The sequence below is a fragment of the Sceloporus occidentalis genome, unplaced genomic scaffold (assembly GCF_023333645.1).
Source record: "Sceloporus occidentalis isolate IW3139 unplaced genomic scaffold, rSceOcc1.0.p SCAF_4, whole genome shotgun sequence".
Lineage (NCBI taxonomy): Eukaryota > Metazoa > Chordata > Lepidosauria > Squamata > Phrynosomatidae > Sceloporus > Sceloporus occidentalis.
Window position 1 is genome coordinate 76,928,893 of NW_028316984.1, and position 21,727 is coordinate 76,950,619.

Consider the following 21,727-nt stretch of genomic DNA (forward strand, 5'->3'; position numbering starts at 1 on the left):
AGAAATCCATATAATGAATGCCTCTAAATGACACACACCCCCCCCAACTAAATTATTTTCCTTCAATATAACCATGGTTCCATCCAATTCTATGCCAGCACATTTGCTCCACTTTATTAGATGTACCCTAGATTGTAAGCTATTACATATTTTGTTTTGAAATAGAGTACACTGGATTAAGTTGTACTACTTTTCTAGCATCTTTTTGCAACAAAGAAAAGATGAAATTTGGTATGGCAATTGTCTGCAGTATCTCAAGATGCCCATTTCTGTCTTGCTTTTCTCTCATTCTGCCTTCATACTGCTTTGCACTGTTTGTGTTCCATTATTGTAGTTACATCTGTTGATACAGCATCTTGGCCAACATTTCAGAATGGACCCCAGAATGACACAGTACCTTTGTCCAGCACTGATGCTGGAATTTCTTGTACTAGCATTGCCATTCAGAGTCCTACTTCTAGGAAACTCCACAGTTCTTGCTTTTGAGATTTCTTTAAATGTTTTATATGGAAATATACTTACCACTAGCAATGTGTGGACAACAATCTAGCTATTTCGAAGCAACATATTTAATTCAGTCCTTGAACTCTCTTCACTTTACCATTCTATAGATCTATTGACTTCTCCATCACCTGCTTTCCTTTAGTGGGGGGAATTGCCTTTCATTTCCCAAGGACCTTTGTTTCATTAGTTAGTCATTCTGATCTGCAACATTGATTCCTCCTTCCATCTTATTCCTTACCCTCTACCCCATCCTCCTTTCTTATGTGGATCTGCTCCTTCAACTGATTTCCTCCTGGGACTCCTCTAAAGTTCTTGTTCTCTGTCCTTTGCCACTGACAGGGTCTGTGTGTGGACTTAACATGACAAAACCACCATTTTGTGTTAGGCATATTCTTTCCTAACATTCTGGAAACAATTCTTCTGTGGTTATAAAGCTGTGAATGTCCTATGATACCACAGCAATTCATCCAACGGCAGCAGGAGGGTGCTTACAGGTAACAGGTTGGCAGTTTGCAAACTATTTCAAAACTTACAGCCCCAGGCTTCTGCTATTTTATCATAATGAACTTCTGATGCAGTGCAGCCCTTCAGAGGGGTGATGTGTGGGTGCACACTGGGTGCTCTAACAAAGCCACTACAATGGTGAAGATATAGTTCACTTTTGGATGTTTTTAATTGTATTCTTTTAAATTATAAGCCACTTTGAGTTCCCACTTTGGGGGGAAAGTGGGATATAAATAATAATAATAATAATTGTGAAGATGGGCTCTAGTGGGGAAAGTGATTTGCCGGAATGTTATCTTAGGTTAAACTTCAATTGGGGATATGAAAAAATTCCTTTGAAAACTATTCTTGGTCATATTGACATTACCTTTCCTCTGACTACTTCTTTTTTTAGCAGGAACCACTACATTTCTTTGAAATTTCTCTTTGGATGAAATTCTAGACCCATTCTGTTGCCTCTTAAGTTACTGTTTGCAGTGTGCAAAATCCTCCATGAGAGAGTGCAAAGGGTAGGAGTAAACACACCCACCATAATGATCTTCCCTGTGCAAAAAGTAGAGAGTCTTTATTCCTTCAGTCCCTTAAAGTTTGAGATACAATTCCAGCAATCCAGACACCAAGCTGGGCATTTCAAGCAACAGTATATTTCATATAATTGATTTTGTTTAAAATCTTATCATTTATAAAGCCATACAAGGAACTGCAATGAGTTAAGATAGCTGTACAAAGGGAAAGGAAAGCTTGGATGTGCATGGTCCATTCACACATGAACCATGAGTGGCACAGAGTTGTCTCTTATATATAAGTGATGAAAATTATGGGCACAAAGATACAAAATATAAAGGAGAATTCTCTCTATATAAATACATAGAAAGGGGGTTAGTCTGGGTTTTTCCTCCCCTCTTATTCCTCTGTGGGTATGCAAAATGTACATTTGCACATTTGTGTGTCTGTTTTTTAAAAAACTGCAAGGATGCAAGAAGGAGAAACAAATGTTTGTCTCAAAGAGTCATTAATACTGACAAAAAAAATCTATTGTAACAACAGCAACAATGACAATAGCAGCATCCACAAGGCAGCAAATGGGATTAATAAAAAGTCTGGACCTGCATTGTTTGGTTGATATCCTAGTTATAATTATTTGGGAGTAAATCCCACCAAAATTTGAAGGCTGTACTTCCTAATAAACATTGTAAAGTCTTGAGTACTTGGGAAAGTGCCCTGCTTCAAAGCAATTGTATTGGACCTAGTCAGTTTGCTTCAGCATAAATGCAGTAGGGCCTCTGAAGTTCAATGGGGTCCATTTTAGGGTACACTGCTCTTAGCTGAAGCAGAAAGAAGAGCATGATTTCTCAACATATTACTTGATCCAAATGGTTTCCATGGGACTTCCTTCCATGGAACAGGTTCAAGAAGAGTCTTTCTTCTGTAGGACTTGAGATTCCTGAGCCATTTCAGGGATCAGAAGGTTACATCAGATACTTTCATTGCTGCATAACACTATAACACAGTTGATCGGCCCAAGTAGTTTCAGGCATTGACTAATGGTAGTTTTGGATAAAGTCAGGTGCTTTGTTGGGTCTGTTGCCAGGTTGCCCACTTGTGGGCTCCAGTAAGTGCAAGGACACTTTCAACAAAGTCTCTGAATGTGGGTGTTGGTGAGCAGATTAAAGTGCTGAAGGCAAAGAATTAACCACTGCATTTGAAAATTAAAAGAAAGAACTTAAGATTTTTTTTTTAAAAAAAAAAATAAGATGTGGGAAAGGAGAAACTGGCAGATTCACCCACCTACACTTGAATTCTTCTTTGCTCTTAGAACAAGGGTTGGTGGTTGCACTGTTTGCAGATTTTGCTCTGCCTCCCTGTCAGGCTATATTGTTGCATTAAAGGTTGTAATTTCCCTTTCTTTTTTGCACTTCTGATTTTGATTTACCTTTATTTTGGCTGCCAGGAGCTGTGCATTTCTGTCTGGGAAGGCTGGCTGGGTGGGATTAATCTAGATGGCGGCATCCTGGTGGCTTTTGGCAGTGATCTGGATGGTATGGAGCAATTATTTGCCCATAAAAAGGTTTTAGAAAATTGGGGAACCTTAGGGACTGAAGGTTCCTGGGAGGATTGCATAAAAGGATTAAAGGGCCACATGTGGCCCAGATGTTAGACTTTCCCATGCTATTCTTAGAAAACTGGTTTTCAATCTCTTTGCATGTATCCATCTTTAACCCCCTGGATAAGCATTACCATATATATATTTTCTCTTTCCTGATGGACTCACTCTACATTTTAAAACAATTGCATAGTAGGTAAATACAGCATGATCTCCATGTTAGGATAGATATCCCCATTTAATTTGGCTAGCACAGATGGCTAAAAACTTTGTCCAGTTCCCTTTTGAAAGAAACTTTGGAAAAATTACAGATTTCTTCATAAATTTAAGAGAAAGAACTCGAGAAAAAAATGAATGTAGGAAAAAGCTAAACTGACCAATTTGTTTACTTATGACGGCTTCTTTTTAAAAACAAAAAAATGATTATGCATTATTCTCTAGTGAAAATATCATTATCATCCTCTCCAAATATCTGTTAAAGCCAGACAGATGTAATAATAAGAAATAAGTCTAAAAACACTAGGAATGTTTGTTGGTAGGGTGGGCTACATCATCCAATCTTAGGCTACTTTGCTGGTTTCTGAAACTCTGTTAGCCAGCTATACTTTCATGTAAAAAAAAAAATCAATGGCACCATAATGCAAGATAACGGGCAATGGCCCACCTCATACCTGCTTTAATGACAAAAGATTCATGGAAAACAACCTTACAGGCCATCTAGTTCAATGCCCTGGTCTCCTGGTCAGTGCAGGAGACCTATCACCGGAACATCTCCAACAGATGGCTGTTCAGCCTCTACTTGAAAACTTCTAATGAGGAGCAGCCCACCTCTCTTCTAGGTAATGATGACACATTACCTTGGAACAGCATGGATGCTGCCATTATGACACAATTTTAAAATCTTCATCTATGGCATAAAGTTAAGACCCAGCAATGCTATTATCCTGATGGCCAAAGGTACTTTTAAATTCTGAAACTGATGGAAGGCAATTAACTCCAAGTTAGATTTCTACCCTACTTTTTGTGTGTCTCACTTAGCCCCAAAATGCTCCAGAATGAAGAGAACTAATCATTCTACCAAATATTTCTCAAATACACACCACACAAATTCAGCCTGAATCCAAGCTCTTTTGAGTCATTCCTGAATAACAACTGTATAACTAGCTAACAGGAGATAGCAACCCTCTTCCTATATATGGTCTGTTTCCATTCATGTTTATTCCCAGTACATCCACCTCAGAGTGCAGACTGCAATGATTCATTGAGCTAGTTGTGGTATACTGTAGGTATGGCAGTGAATGTTCCTGTATGTGTCTATGTTAGAGGAAAGATTACTTAACTACAATGTTGGCTAATAGTCCAACATAGAACAACAGTGCAGTCAGCCACCATGGTGGAGAAATTCATCAGGTCATCATTCCTCACATCTCTGTTGTGTGCGATATCAAATAAACTTTGCAGCAGTAGAACATTTAAAAAATCTTTGCCAATGCTTTGGAAGCAACACCACAACAACAAAAAAGCATACTCCTGTGTTTAATGCTGTTGACTTTAAATTTATCTCAGAGGTCCTTGGCAAGGGATTTGAGCAAGCAGTAGAAAATGATTTACTATTTGAATTTGAAACAAGCAACAATAGTCACATTAGGGACAATTTGGACAAATGAGCTGCATTTCTTTTCATAAGAGTTAAGACCTCAGGGACTAACATATGAAGGTATTTGAATGGCTTTGCTCCTGTTCTCTCTCATGTTACTTTGGCTGTTTCACTGCTCAGGAAATTTCCCCATATATCAAATTACACATAAAATCAGTTAACATCACCAACCTGTTGAAGGGTGGTTAGAGTTACACACATTGTTGAGAAAGCAAACCAAAAGACACTTGCTAACCGGATGTAACACAACACAAGGAAAGGAAAGAGGCACATACAATAAATTTACAACCAACAGGTTGAGAATAGTGCATGTCAAACAGGTATCTTTGGCAATATTATGTAGTTCTCTGTGCACAGGGGAGGGTGTTTGTGTGCTGTTGAATGAAATATAACACCTTCTATTGAACTAACAGAACCATTATTACATAGTATACATGGGATAAAGTTACATTAAACAGCATTCCCAGGCATTCGAAGGAGGGGATGTGTTTCAAATGGAACTGTCTCCTCTCATGCTCTTTAAAAGAATCAACAAAAGGTATGTCTTTGTTGGGGAAAACTGTAGCTCCTCTTCCAGCATCTGGGGTTCAACAGAGAGCAAACAAAAGTTCTCACCAGTGTCACAAAAAAAACCCTCTCTGATCCAATGAAACAAGAGTGAGCATGGCTTTTTGGCTATGACAGAGGGGAGTGGTTGATTCAACAAAGACCAAAGCAATAACTTGCTCACATTCTGGGCAAATATCTACACAGATCACAATGGACAAGGAACATGGCTTACTTTATCATCCTGTGCGGTAGAGATTACGGGCGAGGGGGAAGGTAAAACAGTTTCTCATTCTCAAATTTGTGACACCTTTTTAAAATTCAAATATACCTCAGAAGGCACTTCCTTCCATTTACAGGGTTGGCAATCCATAAGAATGGATTGGCTTTGAGATTCTAGCCTCTTTATTATTTGTCCCTGTTCTGTTACCCCAAACACAACTGGAAAGGCACAATGTCAGTAGAGGGGAGTAAGGGAATGGTGAACCAAATTCAGGATTCCTTTAACCTAATCAAGATACACAGAGAGATGGTCTGATTTAGAATAAGGAGGTTGCATGACCTCTAACATGCACTTGTGACTCTGTGGGTATTCTCTTTCTCTCATATATATTTTGTGAATCCTGGATTTAAAGCCACCCTGGAGGAGTTAAACTGAGATGTAAAACACAATCATTACTCCTATAATGCAGCTTTTGTCTTGGATGCAAGCAAGAAAAGCAACATGTTACATAATGTGATTAGCTTTGCTTCTCCCCTCTCTCTTTTTTAAAGCCATTATCAGCAAAAGTGCTTAAGAAGTAGAGATCTTAAACTTCCCATCTTAAGTGAGTGAGTTAGTAGTGAGCAGGTTGTGGCGAGAAGCAGGTATTCTGCTGACATGCAAGTGCTTGCCATGATGATATTTATTTATATATGACCATTAGATGCCTTACATCAAGCTTATTTCTTTTGAATTGCAAAACAGAAACAAAACCATTAAACTTCAATACCACTTTCTGTGGCAGGGCAGCAAACGTTGAAGAAGGGAGGAAACTGCAAATGCTTGAAAGCAGTGAAAAAAATGAAGTCTGAAAAATAGAGACTTTCAAAAATATATATATATATATATTTATAATATTTATATATCTATAGACACAGTGTTTCTCTAATTGGTTAATGGCAGGGTGAGACAGTTGCAGGCGAGGGAGGGGGATCATCTTGCTTGAATTTTGCAGAAGGAGGGAAATATTTGCAACCAACATAAAAAATAAGCTGTCACAGTCTCCAGCATCCCATCTGGGTGAAGATAGGGTGCAGAGCCTGGGCGATGACATCAAAACTGATGCTCCCACTCCATCCAAGTACCTGTCTCAGCAACAGCTCTCAGATGCAAACTCACTCTTTGTACAGTATCCAAAAATGAGTCTTTCTCTACACACTTTCACACATGCGCACACCACTAACCCTCATATCACTCAGCAACAGAGTACCAATTCATACATGCTCACTTGCTCAGGCGGATTACTAAAAATGAGGTGGCAGGAATGAGAAATGCCATATTGTGGTACAAAATAAAAAAAAATACATTAAGGAGCTTGGGAGAGGGATAGCCATCATCTTTAAAACCTTACCCATGTCAAGAATACTAATCACTTTCCACTAAGTTATACACACAAAAGACTATAACATGGGGCGGGGGAAGAATGGCAGGATATTGCAAATATTGGAGGAGATAAAAGATAGAAGCAATGTGGCAAAAAAAATAAATAAATACTTTTCTTGTAAATTTCACTTTTTAAATTTTTTGACTAGCTTACATTATTTTGTCAGTATATTTCATACGTACATACATACATATATATATATTATATCAAGGCAATGAGAGAGCCATACTCTCCAGGGGAATTTAGGTGACAGCACAACTTGTAATTCATATTTGATTTTTAGAGAATGCTGCATCACTTGGTAATGAAGTGTCTCATTGACAGACATTCTGCCCCTAAAGATCTTATCCCAGTATTTTTAGGTTGTTATATTAGCAAGCCAGGTAACACTTTGGGGGAAATGGCTTTTCATCCCAATGGCTATGGGTAAGAAATAAAGCCTACCAGAAGGCATGATCCCAACCCCCTTCCCTGGCTGTAGGTCCCCTTTGGACCAAATGACATGGCAAGCCAATAGCAACTTGCTTTCAGTGGGGCCTTGACTCTAGTTTAAGTAGAGATTCAAGAATCCACAATAAACCCATAGGATTTGACACATGGGAACAGCTCTTTGTCCATTCAGCACAAGAGTCTGTATCTGGGATTTGCCAAGCGCAAGTGCTTTAAAGGGTGGCAAGAAAATCCCACAATGCACTAGGAGGTCTATGCAAGAGATCCTTCCACAGGCAAGCAAAAGCCTGCTGACAATTCAACCTCTCCTTGACAAAGATGCTGAGAGCCATTAATCAATGGACTAGACTCATATGGCTCCCAGAAGGAATGCCAGAAACTATGCTAATAGAATAACTAATTGGTAATGCCAAGCAGAAAAAGAAATTATTCCTCTGCAGCTGCATTCACTGTGGAGATGGGTATGAAGTTACTCTTAATGAAAAATTGTTAAGGTAACAGAACTGCTTCCCATCCCACAACAAATGTCAATCGAAGAACACACTGCTAGGCTAGCAGCTCAGAGCAAGATCTGATGTTTGATGCCTCCTGTAGCAAAAGCAAAATTTAATGTGGCAAATCAATGAACAAACTTTGCTACACAATAAATGCTGAACTTCCAACAGAGAGAGTAATAACCTATAGCCACTGGTTGCTGAATCAACTATGGTCGTGCTTAAGCCAGAGCTCACACCAACCTGGATCTTTTTTAAAAGATTAATATTACAAAATCCCCCCACCCTTCCCCATTATCTGATCATTCATCTTGTCTTTGCACTACTGAATAATTTCCATGCAACATACAAAACAGCGTGCATGTCTCCCTAAGGAGAAAGGATAAACCTGGGCAGGGTAGTTTTACCTTACACATAAAAGGAATGGCATTCCCAAACTGCTGGTATTTTAAAGTTTAAGAGGCAGGGACAGTTTTTTTTCTGTTTGAAGGGCCTGCCACAGACCTCCCTGCATAGAGATTAGAAGATAACTCTTTTACTTTGGCTAGCATGCTCCTAAAATTAGCTAGGGAGAGACTCCCCACTCAACAACTCTTCTATACAATCGTGTGTGTGTGTGTGTGTGTGTGTGTGTGTGTGCACGCGCGCACGCATACATATGAGGTGTACCTCTGTGTGTGTGAGGCCCTGGGTCTGGCTATATGCCACAGCTGATTAAAATCAGAACTTTTTACCCCCCTAGTAGATCTCACCATATTAGTAGATGCTTAGGAGGCATTCCTCCAAGATGGATTGATGGAAACCCATGTCCTTGGTGAAAGTGGAGAAAGAGGGCATCAACAAGTAAAAATTCTGAATAACCATCATTCGACATTGAGCAAATACAGATCCCTAATGCTGCAGATTTCCACAGCTACACATTAAAACATGTGAACACCACACACACACACACACACACACACACACACACCCTTACAGGCACATATTTGTGCACACCCATACAGACACATTTCATACATTCAGCAGTTGAAGAGTTGGGAGCAATAAATTTCAGAAATGATTGCTTGTTTGGCATGTCTCTCAATGTGATTCCTGCAGCTCACATATTCATGATTATTTTTGTTTGTTTGTTTGTTTGCCTTATTTTCTAAACAAGCAACTACTATATAGTCCTACCCCCACAAAGGTTAATAAAATCCGTGCTTTGGCCTGTGGGGCTGAATTCTCTGATTTCATGCTGATCCAAAAGCCAAAATTGTCTCCACCTCTTGAGCTTGGCAGGGAAAGGTGACAGTGTCAGTTCCTTGGTTTCTGCTTTGTACGTACATTTGGTTGGTTTGGGCCTTCCAACAATCCAGACATATTTTTTCCCTTCTCTTTCCCCCCATTGGTTCACTTCCTTCTTTCACCATGCACTTCCTTGCACTCCTTCTCGGAACAACTCCAAGTCCTTCTTCAAAATTCAAGGGCAAGAAGCCCCCTGGCTGGGGGAAGGCATTGGCTCATCTCTTTTGAGAGGAGCCAAGCATGACCCTGGAAACAAAATTGACGATGGCAGCGGCTGGCTGATCAGGGTCCAGCTCGGCGAAGAGGTGGCAGATGTTGTCTGTTGTACTGCCTTGCTTCCTGGCCACAAAGCCAAAGAGTCTGTGGGAATACAAAATAAATTAAGCAGTGGCAGCAGTGCTGGGGGAGTCAGAGAAAAGCATATTAGAAGCCAGAGAAGTTACATTTTGGAGAAGTTACATTTTGGACTACAATTACCAAATAAAATCTCCCACATCTTGCAGTTCAAAAGGAAACTTTCCCAAAACTCTGTCAAAATCCATAGCTATTAATAAAACAATGGTTGCTACCAAAACTAGTATCATATGGGTAAGCTATCCACATACAGTCAGCCCTTCATATCCATGGACTCTTAATCCATGGATTGAAAATATTCTCTCTCTCTCTCTCTCTCTCTCTCTCTCTCTCTATATATATATATATATATATATATATATATATATAATTTCCAGAAAGAAAGAAAAACATATAAATTCCAGAAAGCCTAATTTTCCTATTTTGTATAAGGACAACATTTCACTATGCCATTGAATATAAGAGGACTTGAACATCCATAGATCTTGGTATCCATGGGGGATACACCAGCAGATACCAAGGGCCCATTGTACTTAGTGTCCACACAGGCAAGAAACATAGATGATTCACAAGGAAATGGAAGGGATTTGGGTCACTACCCCCGGGAGAAGAGTCTGAGATTCCCATTGTTCAAATAGGATTGTACAACTTTATCTGTCTCTTGTATGTGTTATTATGTGCAGTACCAGGCATACTAATGGCACTACATTTCTTCTTCTTCTTCTTCTTCTTCTTCTTCTTCTTCTTCTTCTTCGTCTATCATTGTCATCATCATCATCACTGTCATCATCATCATCACCACTGTCACCATTATGTTAAAAAAAATCTCTAAATGTGGCTTTAAAAAAACACAGCACTTTTAAGAAAAGTTATAAATGCTAGCTAGAAGGAGAATCGACTCTGATCCTACTCTCGTCATTTCTAATTAGAGACAGAAAACCCTGACAGCTGAGGACTCTAATAAAAACACCCCTTGTGATACATGGTGCCTAAAATTAGTGGGTCCCATACATCCTTAGAGTCTATTCTAGTGATGCTAAGCTAGCAGTAATATCAGGAGAAGAAAGTCAAAGCATGACCTAGGTTCAACTACTTGGGTTTTTTTTTTTTTTTAACATGGAAATTTTGCAATAGAAGAAAAGTAGCCTGAGAGCTATAGTTTGTGAATCATGACCTCCCCCTGAACTAATGAACACCCAGTGTGATGGGGATAAATGAAGATAGGTAACAGAGATGGGTAATAATTATTTTTAAAAAATCAAAACACTGATAGAGCCAGTTTCCTCATGGTACACATATGGGCAACCTGAACCCCAGGCTGTTTCCTTGCTGGTAATAGCTGCAAGAAAACATAGATCTGCATCTGACTGGTAGGTGTGTGCTGGAGGGGTTAAATTAGGGTCTATTGTAATTTTAATGCTTTACAAATCATTGATCAAGAAGAAGTACCATAAATTTTTGTCAAACAAGATGAAGGTACCTGTCCTCTCATACTTTCCAAGTCCCAACTTTAAGTCATAGCGGTTCCTCCCAAAATGACTATTGCCTCACTAGAATTCAGTGAGGGGCATGGAGGAGCCTCCAGTTCTGTTTTTGTCCCTCATGCTCTCTTTCTGTTCCTCAGTGTTCCTTTATGCATCCTTCCCCACCTCTTAGGTTTGGCAGGTGATGGAAAACAGGGGCCTTAATTTTGCTTAAGACAGTTTTACAGTACCTTAACAACATTATTTATAACATCCTTTCCACCACAGGGTGGTACATCAGAACATATACATTATAAAATGCTAAAATATTAAAATAATACAGTCGGCCCTTGGTGTCCGAGGAGTCAAGCATCTGTGAACAGCAAGTCCACATTGTGTCCAATGGCGCCATGTGCACACAGCCATGCTGCCATTGAGTCCCGTTGTCCCTAACATGACTGTGCTGCCACTGTGAACAATGGGGGCTGTCCCTAATGGCAGCACAGTCAGATGCATGTGCTGCCAATGAAGTTCCATTTTCTCTAATGGCAGCATGCCACATGCATGTGCTGGCATTGGGGACAACGGAACTTGAGTATCCACAGATTTTGCTATTGGGGGGGGGGGGGCAGAACAGATCCCTGTGTGTACAGAGGGCCAACTTGTAAAGAGGGAGAGCAGGAGAGGGTTGGATGGGCAAAGGAAGAAGAAGGAGGGGGAAGGGAGGACCCAGGGGCAGAAGCAGGATGGAAGGATTCCCAGCTGAGCCCAGGGGGGGGGAAAGTTGCAGCTGGCGCCAGGAAGGCGGCTGGGGAGGGTTCTCAGGAGGAGGCCCATATAAGGCCAGGAGAGGAAGAGGGAAGGGGAGGAGATGGTATATGCGGAAGATGAGTTCGAGGAGGCATTAGGGAAAGGAGGGAAGGAGGCCGGGGCCCACTCCCGGCGACGCCAAGCACCAACTTTAACTCCCGCACATGGGCTGGGAGGATAAGGGCCGGACCTTGCCACGTGTCCGTGCCGGTGAGTCCAAGACGCCAAGGGACCGAAAAGGGTGAGCCTTTTAACCCGGCGGCCGGCTGCGGCGAGGGAGGCGGAGGGAGGTCAGAACCCACCTGGTGGGAGTGGAGGAACCGGAGCAGCCCGGGAGGGGTAACTGCTCCCGTACTAGGTCCGGCAGAAGAGCAGCCACAAGCCGGACTAGCCTACTGCCCGGCTCGCCCCAGAGGACCTGCACTCGAGTGAGTGGGCAGAGGAGCCCTGTGGAGAAGCAAAGGCTGTGCCGTTAACAGCCACCCCATGCCCAGTGAAGTAACTAGGGAGTGGGGAAGAGTTCTCTTGAGGAGGCTGAAATCGCTGGAATTGTTGGAAATAAAGTTGGACTGTTGTTGACTGCTCTCCTGGCTTGAGTGGTGGTTTACTGGAAAAGGGACTTAACCCCGCTACCATGGAGCCCCAAAGGGTATTACCACCCATGGGACCCCCAGCCCCGCCCACACCACTGTATATTAATATACTAAAAATAAAAACAGACAGAATCCTCCTCAGTTGCTACCCATCTCAGCCACCTTAAGCATGCTCAGCAACTTAATCCAAGAACTGAAGAAGAAGGTCTTCAACCCTTTACAAAAGTGGATCAGATCCTCCTCAAACTGGAGGTGGAAAGAAAGCTGTTCCAGAAATGTGGAGCCAGTTCCTGAAAGGTTCACAGCCTTGACAGAGCCATACACATTGGTGAAACCACCAATGATCCTTTGTCTGCAGATCTTAAATTTCTAGATGGTACATACCATGCTAGCTGAGCTGCCATATACTGGAGGTTAGAGCACAAGGCCTTAAATACAAGGACTAAAAGCTTATTATAATGAGCCCTGGGCTGAACTGGAAGCCAGTGGAGGGATCTACGAGTGGAAGAGACATGTGACTGTGGGGAGATTTAAGATAACCCAGACAGCATTGTTCTGGAATAAAACCAGAGGAGAAAGAGAGCAGAAAGGCAAACCTGCCAGTAGGCTATTATAATAGTCCAGATGTGAAATAACCTTGTCCTATTCGAAGATCTAATAAGGATGAAAGTTATAGGAGCCCCATTCTGGATCCAATTTGGAAAGCCTAAACTAAAGCTTCTCTATCTTGCCAGTGATCCTAAAATAGAGACCTCCCTTCTTTGGTCTGATCACAGCTGGCATGGAGGAGAAGAGTAAACATCCCTGCCCGCTGTTACTCTCTGTGCAGCACCTGAAGCTTGAAGGGACTCTGCCTTCTTTTCTTCCAGCCTAGCTGATTACTGGCTTCTGAGTCTGCTCTTGTCCTATGGACACAGATAGTGCAATGCAGGACCCTGGAGGATGGGAGAAATGTTCTCCTCTATATTATCTCTCAAAGATCCCTGTGTGGTGTGATATGTATGCACGTGCATATACACGCGCCTGTGGACCCTCAGAAGACACCAGATGTGACTCTTTGTAGAGAAATGATTGTGGACCCTGACCCAAATGGTTTGCAATCAACCCAGTTCAGACTCCATCTGATTACTCCTGTTTTTAATCCTTCCTCCCTTTCTGTCAATCTCTTTGATCTGGAATCACTTAGGCAAAAAGAAAATATCTAAGCCTGTCTGTCAGTGCTGAAGAACTGATGATGCGAGGAGAAAGAGTCCCATTGTGTGATACTGTGATATTCTAACACTGATTCAGAAACAGGACTTACTTTGCAGAGCCACCACTCTCCGATTTAGTCCATCTATAAGAAGAGAAAAAAATAACTTTTAGTTACTTTCCACAGGGATAGCAGCAACAAGTGAGCAAACCACAAGAAGAGTAAGATCAGTTTTTCCCCCCCTGAGGAATAATTAGTTGGAGGGCTGGGGGAGGATGGAGGTAATACCTTGGATCAGTGATTGTACGCTTGACCTCTTTGTCTGAAAACTAAGAAACAGCCATTTACAGTATTCTGTTTTATTTCCTATTATTTTGAGATTTCCCTGATATTTCTTACCTCTACAGAGAAATTATCACCTGCTTTGAAAATATTAAGGCCTGACTCTCAGAAAAAGCAAGATGAGAAAGAGCTGGAAAAATTACTGTGAAATACAAGAGTAAGTTGCTGCCATAGGGCCTTGGCTGACCACAAAACAGTGCTCATAAAGAACAGTGAAAAACAGTATCATGTTTCCAACCTTCCTCTGTCACAAGCTTGCCCCAAAGGTTTATGCCAATAAAGACCAATAACCCAGATGAGTTTTTATTTGAAATTGAGCCTTCAGTATTCTCCAAAGCAATGGAGTGCAAACATTTAACAGAGTTCACATTGTCATCTGGTTCCCTGTTGATAAAAGTTGTTAATTATGAAAGAAGGATCAAATGTGTGAGGAGCCTGCAAACCTCAACCACTCTTGACAATTTCTTGTGTTCTGGTTTAGGCATATTTAGGCATGTTCTGTGCTCTGGTTTAGGCATATTTCTTGAAGCAATTGGTTTTGGAATTTGAAAATGAAAGAAGTCAAACATTAGCATCACAAGAGAACATAAGTTTAATTTCAGTTCTCACAAAGATGCTGGAATCTGCAAGAAAGCTTCTTTCAGAATCACAGCAAAGGAATGAAGAGTTTTGGCACTAGACAATTTCCTGTTATTCAACACTCCATGCATTCTAATTCTCTCCATTCCAGCCAATGCTTTTTATAATGAAGTACGATCTGATCCTTCCCATATATCAACTTGCTACCTACAAGTTTTATCTGATCAATAGGAAAACCCATTTTTAGTCTCAGGAACTGGTATGAACTAGGATTATTGATATGAACCTACAGTATCTTGATCCTTGAGATCTGCACTAATGACCCTGCTACAGTGGAGTACTGTATCATTGTTGTGCAGTACTCTCCCTAACATACACTTAGTTGATGCCTAGCCAGCTAAGAGCCACTGCTAATTTACTTCTTATTCTTGCCTTTATTGTTTTTATTGCTGCCTTTACTATTTAGTCAGTTCTACAACATATTTTACTGCTCAAATGTTGATTTTTAACTGTTAGCCGCTTTGGAAACTTCCACTGAAAGGCAGGATTAAAATGCTTCAAATAAATAAAATAATACTGCAATTATGCAATAGACAACATTTTTCTAGCCATTCTTTTTCTCTATTGACACACTCATGAAACAGAAAGTCATGTTTTTCACATACACATGTATGTGCACAGTTTGGTTTCCTGAAAACACAGACAAACAGCAACCATACTTACTTTCTCTCCTGTGGGTCCACATCACAGTAGGTAACAGTGACGATTGGGTAATGTCGTCTGAAGAATAACCTGAAATAGAAGCATGAAGAGAAGCCAATGACACAACAGTATGATAAATGGTAAACAGTGGTGGACGGATGAGAATGACTCTTTCCATATAAATAACCAACCTCACCAACCCCAAGGGTAAATCATTTGTATCATCCTGACACATGTTAAATTTTTACTACATCGGTCCACGTGTGATGATAAAATGATAACCTGTGTGGGCTCTCCACCAGCTACATTGAAAGGCTGATGTGAGATTTATTCAATGCAAAATACCCTGAGCTTTCTTGATGCATAGCAAGATGTCATTATGCAAGTTTTGAAATAGGCTGAGATGTTGCTATCAAGCCAGCAGTGTTTATAAGTAGTTTAGCGATAAATTTTGAAATGTGGCCCTCACCAAGATGAGCAACACTCCCACACAGAATCCAAAAGTTTGGCTGGCTGTACTATTTCAAAACAATTTCAAGCAGTTTTATTATCTACCGTGAAGTATTTGTTTATTTATTTAATTTATATCCCGCCTTTCCCCCCAAAGGGACCCAAAGCAGCTCACAATAACAATTTTAAAAACACTGCAATAAAAAAATTAAATATCAGCTAAAAACAATATAAAATTAAAAATATCAAAGCCACAATAAAATCACAATACTCATCCGATATAAAACCCATCCCGTAACTACACATTAAAAAACAGAGCCATTTTTCCCTGCAAACGAAAGGCTAGCAACGAGGGGCCTGCCTTGCTTCTCATGGAAGGGCATTCCAGAGGGCAGAAGCAGCCACTGAGAAGGCTCTCTCTTGTGTCCTCACCAGGTGAGCCTGTGATGGTGGGGGGACTGTGAGAAAGCCTTCCGTGGAAGACCGTAGAACTTTAGCAGACTTGTATGGGGAGATACAGTATCTCAAATAATCTGGATTTAAGCAGCGTAGGGCTTTATAAATCATAAGAAGCACTTTGAATTGTGCTCGGAAACGAACAGGTAGCCAGTGAAGCTGTTTCAGCAAGGGAGTTATGTGGTCCCTATAACTGGCCCCAGTCAGCATTCTGTCAGCGGCAATTTGAACTTGCTGAAGTTTCCAAACAGTTCTCAAAGGCAGCCCCCGTAGAGTGCACTGCAGTAAGTTCAAACAGGATGTAATCACTGTAACCAGATCTGACATTTCAAGGAACGGGTGCAGTTGGTGCACAAGTTTTAACTGTGCAAATGCACTCATGGCCACTGCTGAAACCTGGACATCCAGGCTCAGAGTTGAGTCCAGGAGCATGCCCAAGCTGCGAGCCTAAGATTTCAGGGGAAGTGTAACACCATCCAGCACAGGCAATGTCCCTATTCCATGAACTGCCTTATGACGGACCAGGAGCACTTCTGTCTTCTCTAGATTAAGTTTCAATTTGTTTGTCCTCATCTGGTCTATTACTGGCTGCAGACACTGAAGTTTATCACACAGGCTCCTGGCACAGTTGGAGAATGGTCCAAAAAGGCCTGGGAATGGAACAGAATGAGTGGGGGATGCATTTTACTGCACACAAGGAAGTCCCTCACTCATTCTGTTCCCTGCCCTTCCGTTCCCAGTCCATCCCAGAGGAGGAGATTTTTGAGAACTGTTTTGAACAGTTCTCAAAAATTGCCCCTTCTGGGACAAATGGGGAATGATGGGGAATGGAACAGGATGAGTGAGGAACTTCCTTGTGTGCAGTAAAATGCATCCCCCACTCGTTCCTGGCCCCCTCCGTTCTGTTCTCCAACCATTTCCTGAGCTCCTGTGCGATAAACTTCACTGGTTCAGTACAGAGACAGCTTCCTTGGAATCCGATGGAAAGGAGAGATATAGTTGGGTGTCATCTGCATACTGGTGACACCTCACCCCAAAACTCCAGATGACCTCTCCCAGTGGTTTCATGTAGTTTGTAAATCCACTCCCAAATACTATGGATTTCAACAGTAATAGTTTATAATAATACCCAGTTAATGGGAAAGTCCATTTCCCCTCCAGTGGCTGTAGGACTTGGAGTTAAATACAGAGGAAACAGGAGAATCCTAGTGAGATGGCAAATTCTGTAATAGTTCTTACTAAACAAAAAATTCCAGGTCTCTGACCCTGTGACCTCTGGCTCCATTAAACCACCCAGCTGAGAATTTAACAAACTTCTCAGTAACTAAATCAGCAGTGGGTGAATAATTATGAAACTTTTCCAAGCTCACAGATTTTCTTAAGTCCTAAATCACTGTTCATTCTTACCAGCAATAGAAAGAAAACTCAAGAAAAAATAATGTTCTCCTTTGGGTGTAATGAACAATTTACCAAAGTACATCCCCTAGTTCTTACTTCCTCTGGTTGTCTGTTAAGGTGATTCCTTGTGTTGAGACTTTGAAGTGAACTATAGTTGCAGAGGGCAGGGTGTCTGCAGCCAGTGTCTCGGTGATAGCTTTGGCAATGGCCTGTGGACCTGTTAAGGATTCCATCTCCACTGAGTTAATAAAGAGCACATTGCAGGCTGGAAAAGAAGGGGCAGAAAAAATCAATCAGATGGCATGATGCAGGGAAAATACAAAAGCTAATACCAATCTGCTGCTTGCTTTGGCAGAAAGTTAATGCACATGTGTGTAATTTAAAGGTAATTTAAATTACTTGCTTCCTATTACTATTACTTACTGTGATTTATTATTATTATTATTATTATTATTATTATTATTATTATTTGCTTCCTATTAATGAGTTTATCATACTAACTGCAGACTATGGGGAAAAGCTTGCATGAGTATCTGACTGTATTTCTGTATGACAACAAATAAACTACAAAGTTATCATTTCAACAGTTAAGAGGCCCGGTGTCTGTCACTCCCATGTCTAACCAGATGGTAGAGTCTGAATAAACAGAAACTTTACTCAAACATCAAGGAGGAATGAGTGAGTTAAATCAACATATAATATAGCTATTCCAGTTTATGCATCCCCTATGTACTGTTTATCTGTAATGCTAAAACTGGAACAATGGGATTTAGGCAGCCTGAATGCAGGACTGCATTTAAATTAAGATTCATCCGTCTGTTATCTATAGAGCATTCCTAAATACCACACAGACATGTGTCTCCACTGCCTGCAACTGCCCAGAGGCCTCAGGGCTGCACACATGTTCCCTGCCAGACCTTGGGAGGACACAGCCCTTGCTATGCTTTTCCAATTATTTTTCCTGAAAGAGGAAACTTGTGCCCTTGGAGTGGGGGCAATTTCACTATGTCCCCCCCCCCCCAAAAAAAAACTATTTTAGGACCTAGAGGGGACTTTTTTTTTCCAAAATAGGAAGTGATCAGGCATCACTTCTCATTTAGGGGAAAAAAACGTTCCCCTGATCCTATGCATATCAGATGTGGGAGCCAGAAAGCATAGCAAAGTTATCCTCATGCCTCCTGCATGAAGGGTGCAAGGGGATTTTTCAGAAATAAAATAATAAAATACAATAAATTAGGGGACAGTCTGTACTTTGTTCACTCTGGCCTACCATATTTATTCCAATTCCTTGCCCTGTTTGGACTACAGAAAGAAATAAGCCAATCAGTGCCCTTAATTTTTGTTAGATATTTTCTAAACTGGTTAGAAAATAAATTTCCTTTCTGCTGAAACCACTCACCTGCTCCCTGCTTGAGCAAGTCAGTCGCTGAGTTGCTTGATGAAGTTGTCTCTTTTGTTTCATCCATGGGATCTTTTTAAAAAAATATAAACAAGAGGGGTAAGATGATCAGATCTGGTTCATTAACACATATTTGTGTTACCTTGCTGTATCACAAACCAAGTGGTTAAAGCAGGTTAACCAGAGTATAGGTTTATTTAGATTTACCAAGTCTTTCAAATACATTTTCATATATGGTTGGCCTTCAGTATCCGCAGACTTGCCCTCATTCCCCTTGCCACTGCCACCTCCCTTGGTGATCCCCCCCTCCGCCTCCTGCTGGTCTCCTGAAAGGGGTGGCAACTCTGTCTGGAAACCAAGGCCAGCCTCAGCAGAAGGAGGGGGGTCACCAAGGGAGACGCTGGCAGTGGCAAGCAGGACTGCCATCCTTCCTTCCTTCCTTCCTTCCTTCCTTCCTTCCTTCCTTCCTTCCTTCCTAGGAGCCCTCTGCTGACAGGAGGACCCAGGAGATCACAGTCGCTGCTGCCACTCCTGCTGGAGAGTGAGGAGGAGTAGGGTGGTGGCTTCCAGGATGCACTGTCGCTCAAAGGGAAGTAAAGAAGTCAGAGCTCCTCCTCCCATCAGCCCGGTGGGAGTCCTACATTGACCTCCCCGCCACACAGCCCACTTACTCATCCCTTTGTCCCTAATGGTGGTGTGGCCTGATGAACACACCACCATTGGGGACAAGGGAACTTCAGCATCTGCAGATTTTGGTATCCGCAAGGGGTTCTGGAACGTATCCCCCGCATATACCAAGGGCCGACAGTACTGAAATAATTCCCCTTATTTTAGCATTTTTACAAACAGCACCAATAAGTGGCAGCTACTGCAGGTTAGCTGCATGAGAATAGAAAGAATCTTGTTGCTTATACAATGCAGGAACAAAAGGACAGAATTTTCTTTTTCTATTTGACTCTCAAAGGACAGACAGAGAGACAAGCAAAGATACAGAGAGACAGGTGTTGCTTGCTTTAAAATTATGTGCTGTTGTGCATCCAGCTTTAAAGGAAACCTATTCCCAGCAATATTGATTACATTTCTAGAAGGGTGTCACTACAGCTAACTCCCTGCTATGTTTAGGAATACCGTTGCCTTTTTCCATGCATAAGTTATTTTGTACTTCCTTACTATCTTCTGATATGAGATCTGAATCTCTGTTGTTGTGTGCCTTCAAATTGTTAAGGTGACCCTACCATGGGGTTTTCTTGGTAAGATTTGTTCACTACAGATATAAACATAATTCCTTTGTTATTTTCTTACACATTAATATGAAAAATTTTAAAAAGTTTACTCCCTGTTAGGCATGATTATGAGTGGTTTTCTGCATTTTTAATGTGTTTTTCTCTTATATTAAGACCCTTTGGGGAAAACCAATCCCTTGACTTTTGTGCAAAATATGGTTTTGTACAAAACACTGTATTTTGTGCATATGTAGCATTTTGGGGGTAAAAAATGTTGTAGTTTGTGCAAATGAAAATTTTGCCACAGAGTCCTGAAATGGGAAAAACCATTTCAAAAATGCATAAAACCTCTTGTAATATGTCAGGACACTATTTTTAGCCAAGAACAAAAAATGCCCTGTCAATATTCCTTATATCCTTATATGTAACATGTATTGATTAAGCTCTAAAACTGAAGAAATGAGTCCAAGAGGACAGTTCTAAAACTTCTAGTTGGAGCATGTTAACCAATGCGGGAATTTGGAGCGTGACTTCTTTTCTCAGAGGCTTGAACTCACTAAAGTGCACCTGCACATCCTACAGATGAATATGCTATGGTGTTATTCTCTGTACCCTGTTTTTCACTCTACACACATGACTTGATGCTAGTACCTTTACCTCGGTTGGGAATGACAAGCTTGCAGGGCAAAGCCAGAGGCATGATGGAATGCTGGTACACCAAAGCAGACAGGCAACCTGTAAAAAAATAGGGAATAAGGACAAAGATAAAAGACAATAGATGTTTTGATGCTGGCATCACTCACTTTCTGCTGCTCAACTCTGTCATGATTTTATGCTTATAAACTCCTTACTGACATTTGCATAAGCCAAATGAATGGGGATACAAAAACATAAATGGGATAAACACAAAGTCTAATTACTCAGTCATCCTGTAAACTACTCCTTGTCTAGGAGATAATGGCCCGGTACAGACGAGCCCTTTGTGGCATCATGGTGACGTGCTAGGGTTGCCTTGGGGCTGTGCATGCACACACCCTGCAATCCTAGCACGTGACAAGGACATCACAGCTGCGCAGCACCATCTACATGGCGTGTACAGCTATGATGTCGTAGCAGCGCAGCGTCCAAACAGTGCTGCGCAGCTGCGACATCATCATGCTGCCTCTGGTGATTTGTGGTGGCACAACTGCACCACAAAAAGAAGCCACTTCCAGGCACTCCTTTTTTGCTGCGAAGCAGCATTGCACAATTTATTTGCTGCGGCGCTGCTGCGGAGCAAAGAGAGGCGCCTCCCCAGCGCCTCTTTTTGGTGCTCTGTACCGCACAATACTCTCCAGAGTATATTTTCTTAAGAAATTATCTGGTTCTGATCTTGTCTTATTTCAGTACTGTCTGTTCTGTTGATCATGACACCTGATATTTTTAAAAGGGCTCAGACATTAGGTTTATCTAGTTGGAAGAGTGTTCCACCTTTACTCTTCTAAACTCAGAAGGATTTATAAAAATAGTTGCTTCACTGGGAATCAGAGAATTCTGTCATTTCAAAACCACTTAGGGCTGTCTCATATAACTAC

At 41.3% G+C, this 21,727-nt stretch overlaps 1 protein-coding gene across 3 annotated transcripts in view; it reads right to left on the reverse strand.

Annotated features, from left to right (window-relative positions):
- Positions 1 to 1,547: 1,547 nt before the first annotated feature.
- LOC149314012 (tensin-1-like) overlaps positions 1,548 to 21,727 on the reverse strand; it is a 184,833-nt gene continuing 164,653 nt past the window's right edge. For all 3 annotated transcript variants that reach the window (XM_089520362.1, XM_089520363.1, XM_089520364.1), the window contains 6 exons: positions 20,811 to 20,888; positions 18,931 to 19,002; positions 17,628 to 17,796; positions 15,249 to 15,317; positions 13,716 to 13,748; positions 1,548 to 9,552 (listed from right to left, as the gene is read on the reverse strand). In XM_089520362.1, the coding sequence (XP_089376488.1) occupies positions 9,408 to 9,552; positions 13,716 to 13,748; positions 15,249 to 15,317; positions 17,628 to 17,796; positions 18,931 to 19,002; positions 20,811 to 20,888 (566 nt within the window). In that variant the 3' untranslated portion in view covers positions 1,548 to 9,407. The remainder of the gene's footprint in view (positions 9,553 to 13,715; positions 13,749 to 15,248; positions 15,318 to 17,627; positions 17,797 to 18,930; positions 19,003 to 20,810; positions 20,889 to 21,727) is intronic.